Genomic DNA, 6,564 nt, shown 5'->3' on the forward strand with positions numbered 1-6,564 from the left:
TCATATAATGTGATATTATTATATAGAGATAGTGGTGACCTTATCGATGACCACGACGGCTCCAGTCTCTAGAGGTATAATATAATGTAATGTGATATTATTATATAGAGATAGTGGTGACCTTATGGTCATCGATGACCACGACGGCTCCAGTCTCTAGAGGTATAATATAATATAATGTTATATTATTATATAGAGATAGTGGTGACCTTATGGTCATCGATGACCACGACGGCTCCAGTCTCCAGAGGTATAATATAATATAATGTGATATTATTATATAGAGATGGTGGTGACCTTATGGGCATCGATGACCACGACGGCTCCAGTCTCCAGAGGTATAATATAATATAATGTGATATTATTATATAGAGATAGTGGTGACCTTATGGGCATCGATGACCACGACCGCTCCTTTCTCCAGAGGCTCTTTGGTGCCAATCAGCAGCTTGCCGTCAGCGTAGCCCACGGCGAACGGCCTGTCCTCACTGTACCAGGCGATGTGGATCACTGACACTACAACAGAAAAAACAACAATCGGGAGAGTCACAAATCAACACGACTTCAGATCAGTGTATTAAAGAGTCAATCCTGGAAGTAAGAAACAACCATACGATCAACGACACACAAGAGTCACAGTTTTGTGAAATCTGGGGACATTATTACATATATATTATTTTACCTTTTTCTAACTAGGCAAGTCAGTTAAGAACAAATTCTTATTTTCAATGACGGCCTAGGAACAGTGGATTAACTGCCTGTTCAGGAGCAGAACGACAGATTTGTACCTTGTCAGCTCGGGGATTTGAACTTGCAACCTTCCAATTACTAGTCCAGCGCTCTAACCACTAGGCTACCCTGCCGCCCCTCCACTCTAACCACTAGTCTACCTGCTGGTTACTGACCCAACGCTCTAACCACTAGTCTACCTGCCGCCCCTCCACTCTAACCACTAGTCTACCTGCCGCCCCTCCACTCTAACCACTAGTCTACCCTGCCGCCCCCTCCACTCTAACCACTAGTCTACCTGCCGCCCTCCACTCTAACCACTAGGCTACCCTGCCGCCCCCTCCACTCTAACCACTAGTCTACCCTGCCACCCCTCCACTCTAACCACTAGTCTACCCTGCCGCCCCTCCACTCTACCCACTAGGCTACCCTGTCGCCCCTCCATTCTAACCACTAGGCTACCTGCCGCCCTCCACTCTAACCACTAGGCTACCCTGCCGCCCCTCCACTCTAACCACTAGGCTACCCTGCCGCCCTCCACTCTAACCACTAGGCTACCCTGCCACCCCTCCACTCTAACCACTAGTCTACCCTGCCGCCCCTCCACTCTACCCACTAGGCTACCCTGCCGCCTCCACCCCGCCCCTCCACTCTAACCACTAGGCTACCTGCCGCCCTCCACTCTAACCACTAGACTACCCTGCCGCCCCTCCACTCTAACCACTAGACTACCTGCCGCCCCTCCACTCTAACCACTAGTCTACCCTGCCACCCCCTCCACTCTAACCACTAGTCTACCCTGCCACCCCTCCACTCTAACCACTAGACTACCCCTGCCGCCCTCCACTCTAACCACTAGACTACCCTGCCGCCCCTCCACTCTAACCACTAGGCTACCCTGCCGCCCCTCCACTCTAACCACTAGGCTACCTGCCGCCCCTCCACTCTAACCACTAGACTACCCTGCCGCCCCTCCACTCTAACCACTAGTCTACCTGTCGCCCCTCCACTCTAACCACTAGTCTACCCTGCCGCCCCTCCACTCTAACCACTAGTCTACCCTGCCGCCCTCCACTCTAACCACTAGGCTACCCTGCCGCCCCTCCACTCTAACCACTAGGCTACCCTGCCTCCCCTCCACTCTAACCACTAGTCTACCCTGCCGCCCCTCCACTCTACCCACTAGGCTACCCTGCCGCCCCTCCACTCTAACCACTAGTCTACCTGCTGGTTACTGACCCAACGCTCTAACCACTAGTCTACCTGCCGCCCCTCCACTCTAACCACTAGGCTACCCTGCCGCCCCTCCACTCTAACCACTAGGCTACCCTGCCACCCCTCCACTCTAACCACTAGTCTACCCTGCCGCCCCTCCACTCTACCCACTAGGCTACCCTGCCGCCCCTCCACTCTAACCACTAGTCTACCTGCTGGTTACTGACCCAACGCTCTAACCACTAGTCTACCTGCCGCCCCTCCACTCTAACCACTAGTCTACCCTGCCGCCCCTCCCCTCCACTCTAACCACTAGTCTACCCTGTCGCCCCCTCCACTCTAACCACTAGTCTACCCTGCCGCCCCTCCACTCTAACCACTAGTCTACCCTGCCGCCCCTCCACTCTAACCACTAGACTACCCTGCCGCCCCTCCACTCTAACCACTAGACTACCCTGCCGCCCCTCCACTCTAACCACTAGGCTACCCTGCCACCCCCACCACCCCTCCACTCTAACCACTAGGCTACCCTGCTGCCCCTCCACTCTAACCACTAGACTACCCTGCCACCCCTCCACTCTAACCACTAGGCTACCCTGCCGCCCCTCCACTCTAACCACAAGGCTACCTGCCGCCCCTCCACTCTAACCACTAGACTACCCTGCCACCCCTCCACTCTAACCACTAGGCTACCTGCCGCCCCTCTACTCTAACCACTAGACTACCCTGCCGCCCCTCCACTCTAACCACTAGACTACCCTGCCGCCCCTCCACTCTAACCACTAGGCTACCTGCCGCCCCCCTCCACCCCCCTCCACTCTAACCACTAGGCTACCTGCCGCCCTCCACTCTAACCACTAGACTACCCTGCCGCCCCTCCACTCTAACCACTAGGCTACCCTGCCGCCCCTCCACTCTAACCACTAGGCTACCCTGCCGCCCCTCCACTCTAACCACTAGGCTACCCTGCCGCCCCTCCACTCTAACCACTAGGCTACCCTGCCGCCCCTCCACCCTCCACTCTAACCACTAGTCTACCTGCCGCCCCTCCACTCTAACCACTAGGCTACCTGCCGCCCCTCCACTCTAACCACTAGGCTACCTGCCGCCCCTCCACTCTAACCACTAGGCTACCTGCCGCCCCTCCACTCTAACCACTAGGCTACCTGCCGCCCCTCCACTCTAACCACTAGGCTACCTGCCGCCCCTCCACTCTAACCACTAGGCTACCCTGCCGCCCCTCCACTCTAACCACTAGGCTACCCTGCCACCCCTCCACTCTAACCACTAGTCTACCCTGCCGCCCCTCCACTCTACCCACTAGGCTACCCTGCCGCCCCTCCACCCCTCCACTCTAACCACTAGGCTACCTGCCGCCCCTCCACTCTAACCACTAGACTACCCTGCCGCCCCTCCACTCTAACCACTAGACTACCTGCCGCCCCTCCACTCTAACCACTAGTCTACCCTGCCGCCCCTCCACTCTAACCACTAGTCTACCCTGCCGCCCCTCCACTCTAACCACTAGACTACCCTGCCGCCCCTCCACTCTAACCACTAGACTACCCTGCCGCCCCTCCACTCTAACCACTAGGCTACCCTGCCGCCCCTCCACCCCTCCACTCTAACCACTAGGCTACCTGCCGCCCCTCCACTCTAACCACTAGACTACCCTGCCGCCCCTCCACTCTAACCACTAGTCTACCTGTCGCCCCTCCACTCTAACCACTAGTCTACCCTGCCGCCCCTCCACTCTAACCACTAGTCTACCCTGCCGCCCCTCCACTCTAACCACTAGGCTACCCTGCCGCCCCTCCACTCTAACCACTAGGCTACCCTGCCACCCCTCCACTCTAACCACTAGTCTACCCTGCCGCCCCTCCACTCTACCCACTAGGCTACCCTGCCGCCCCTCCACTCTAACCACTAGTCTACCTGCTGGTTACTGACCCAACGCTCTAACCACTAGTCTACCTGCCGCCCCTCCACTCTAACCACTAGGCTACCCTGCCGCCCCTCCACTCTAACCACTAGGCTACCCTGCCACCCCTCCACTCTAACCACTAGTCTACCCTGCCGCCCTCCACTCTACCCACTAGGCTACCCTGCCGCCCCTCCACTCTAACCACTAGTCTACCTGCTGGTTACTGACCCAACGCTCTAACCACTAGTCTACCTGCCGCCCCTCCACTCTAACCACTAGTCTACCCTGCCGCCCCGCCCCTCCACTCTAACCACTAGTCTACCTGTCGCCCCTCCACTCTAACCACTAGTCTACCCTGCCGCCCCTCCACTCTAACCACTAGTCTACCCTGCCGCCCCTCCACTCTAACCACTAGACTACCCTGCCGCCCCTCCACTCTAACCACTAGACTACCCTGCCGCCCCTCCACTCTAACCACTAGGCTACCCTGCCGCCCCTCCACCCCTCCACTCTAACCACTAGGCTACCTGCTGCCCCTCCACTCTAACCACTAGACTACCCTGCCACCCCTCCACTCTAACCACTAGGCTACCCTGCCGCCCCTCCACTCTAACCACAAGGCTACCTGCCGCCCCTCCACTCTAACCACTAGTCTACCTGCCGCCCCTCCACTCTAACCACTAGGCTACCTGCCGCCCCTCCACTCTAACCACTAGACTACCCTGCCACCCCTCCACTCTAACCACTAGGCTACCTGCCGCCCCTCTACTCTAACCACTAGACTACCCTGCCGCCCCTCCACTCTAACCACTAGACTACCCTGCCGCCCCTCCACTCTAACCACTAGGCTACCTTGCCGCCCCTCCACCCCTCCACTCTAACCACTAGGCTACCTGCCGCCCCTCCACTCTAACCACTAGACTACCCTGCCGCCCCTCCACTCTAACCACTAGGCTACCCTGCCGCCCCTCCACTCTAACCACTAGGCTACCCTGCCGCCCCTCCACTCTAACCACTAGGCTACCCTGCCGCCCCTCCACTCTAACCACTAGGCTACCCTGCCGCCCCTCCACCCCTCCACTCTAACCACTAGTCTACCTGCCGCCCCTCCACTCTAACCACTAGGCTACCTGCCGCCCCTCCACTCTAACCACTAGGCTACCTGCCGCCCCTCCACTCTAACCACTAGGCTACCTGCCGCCCCTCCACTCTAACCACTAGGCTACCTGCCGCCCCTCCACTCTAACCACTAGGCTACCTGCCGCCCCTCCACTCTAACCACTAGGCTACCTGCCGCCCCTCCACTCTAACCACTAGTCTACCTGCCCCCCCTCCACTCTAACCACTAGGCTACCTGCCGCCCCTCCACTCTAACCACTAGGCTACCTGCCGCCCCTCCACTCTAACCACTAGTCTACCTGCCGCCCCTCCACTCTAACCACTAGTCTACCTGCCGCCCCTCCACTCTAACCACTAGTCTACCTGCCGCCCCATGCCAGCCCACCCTCCAGACTACGTACCATCTTTCCGGTAGCAGTGCTCCAGCTCAGTGCGCCGCATGGTGCAGGCATCGTGGACCTCTATAAGGCCCAGGGATCCATCCATACGTCCTACCAGCAACACATCTTTGGGTTCCCCGCACCACAGGGACACTGCTTCTCCCTCCGGCCAGGCCAGAGCTGACACCCAGTGGGGCTGCACGTCCAGAAGACCTTTACCACCTGGGGGAGGGGGTCAGAGTGGAAAGGTTTACAGGTCAGATAGATTCTAATAGAAACCACAGGGTCAGATAGATTCTAAAAGAAACCACAGGGTCAGATAGAAACCACAGGGTCAGATAGATTCTAAAAGAATCCACAGGGTCAGATAGATTATAATAGAAACCACAGGGTCAGATAGAAACCACAGGGTCAGATAGATTCTAAAAGAAACCACAGGGTCAGATAGATTCTAATAGAAACCACAGGGTCAGATAGAAACCACAGGGTCAGATAGATTCTAATAGAAACCACAGGGTCAGATAGATTCTAAAAGAAACCACAGGGTCAGATAGATTCTAAAAGAAACCACAGGGTCAGATAGATTCTAATAGAAACCACAGGGTCAGATAGATTCTAATAGAAACCACAGGGTCAGATAGATTCTAATAGAAACCACAGGGTCAGATAGATTCTAAAAGAAACCACAGGGTCAGATAGATTCTAATAGAAACCACAGGGTCAGATAGATTCTAATAGAAACCACAGGGTCAGATAGATTCTAATAGAAAACCACAGGGTCAGATAGATTCTAAAAGAAACCACAGGGTCTGATAGATTCTAAAAGAAACCACAGGGTCAGATAGAAACCACAGGGTCAGATAGATTCTAATAGAAACCACAGGGTCAGATAGATTCTAATAGAAACCACAGGGTCAGATAGAAACCACAGGGTCAGATAGATTCTAATAGAAACCACACAGATAGATTCTAAAAGAAACCACAGGGTCAGATAGATTCTAATAGAAACCACAGGGTCAGATAGATTCTAATAGAAACCACAGGGTCAGATAGATTCTAAAAAGAAACCACAGGGTCAGATAGATTCTAAAAGAAACCACAGGGTCAGATAGATTCTAATAGAAACCACAGGGTCAGATAGATTCTAATAGAAACCACAGGGTCAGATAGAGGGTCAGATTCTAATAGAAACCACAG

General features: G+C 55.3%; 1 protein-coding gene across 5 annotated transcripts in view; it reads right to left on the reverse strand.

Moving 5' to 3' along the window:
* Window positions 1-349: 349 nt before the first annotated feature.
* LOC135559550 (probable E3 ubiquitin-protein ligase HERC1) overlaps window positions 350-6,564 on the reverse strand; it is a 61,761-nt gene continuing 55,546 nt past the window's right edge. For all 5 annotated transcript variants that reach the window (XM_065015827.1, XM_065015828.1, XM_065015826.1 and 2 more), the window contains exons 11-12: window positions 5,389-5,589; window positions 350-516 (exon numbers count right to left, since the gene is read on the reverse strand). In XM_065015827.1, coding sequence (XP_064871899.1) covers window positions 365-516; window positions 5,389-5,589 — 353 coding nt within the window. In that variant the 3' untranslated portion in view covers window positions 350-364. The remainder of the gene's footprint in view (window positions 517-5,388; window positions 5,590-6,564) is intronic.

This window comes from Oncorhynchus nerka, unplaced genomic scaffold, assembly GCF_034236695.1.
Source record: "Oncorhynchus nerka isolate Pitt River unplaced genomic scaffold, Oner_Uvic_2.0 unplaced_scaffold_1260, whole genome shotgun sequence".
Taxonomy (NCBI): domain Eukaryota; kingdom Metazoa; phylum Chordata; class Actinopteri; order Salmoniformes; family Salmonidae; genus Oncorhynchus; species Oncorhynchus nerka.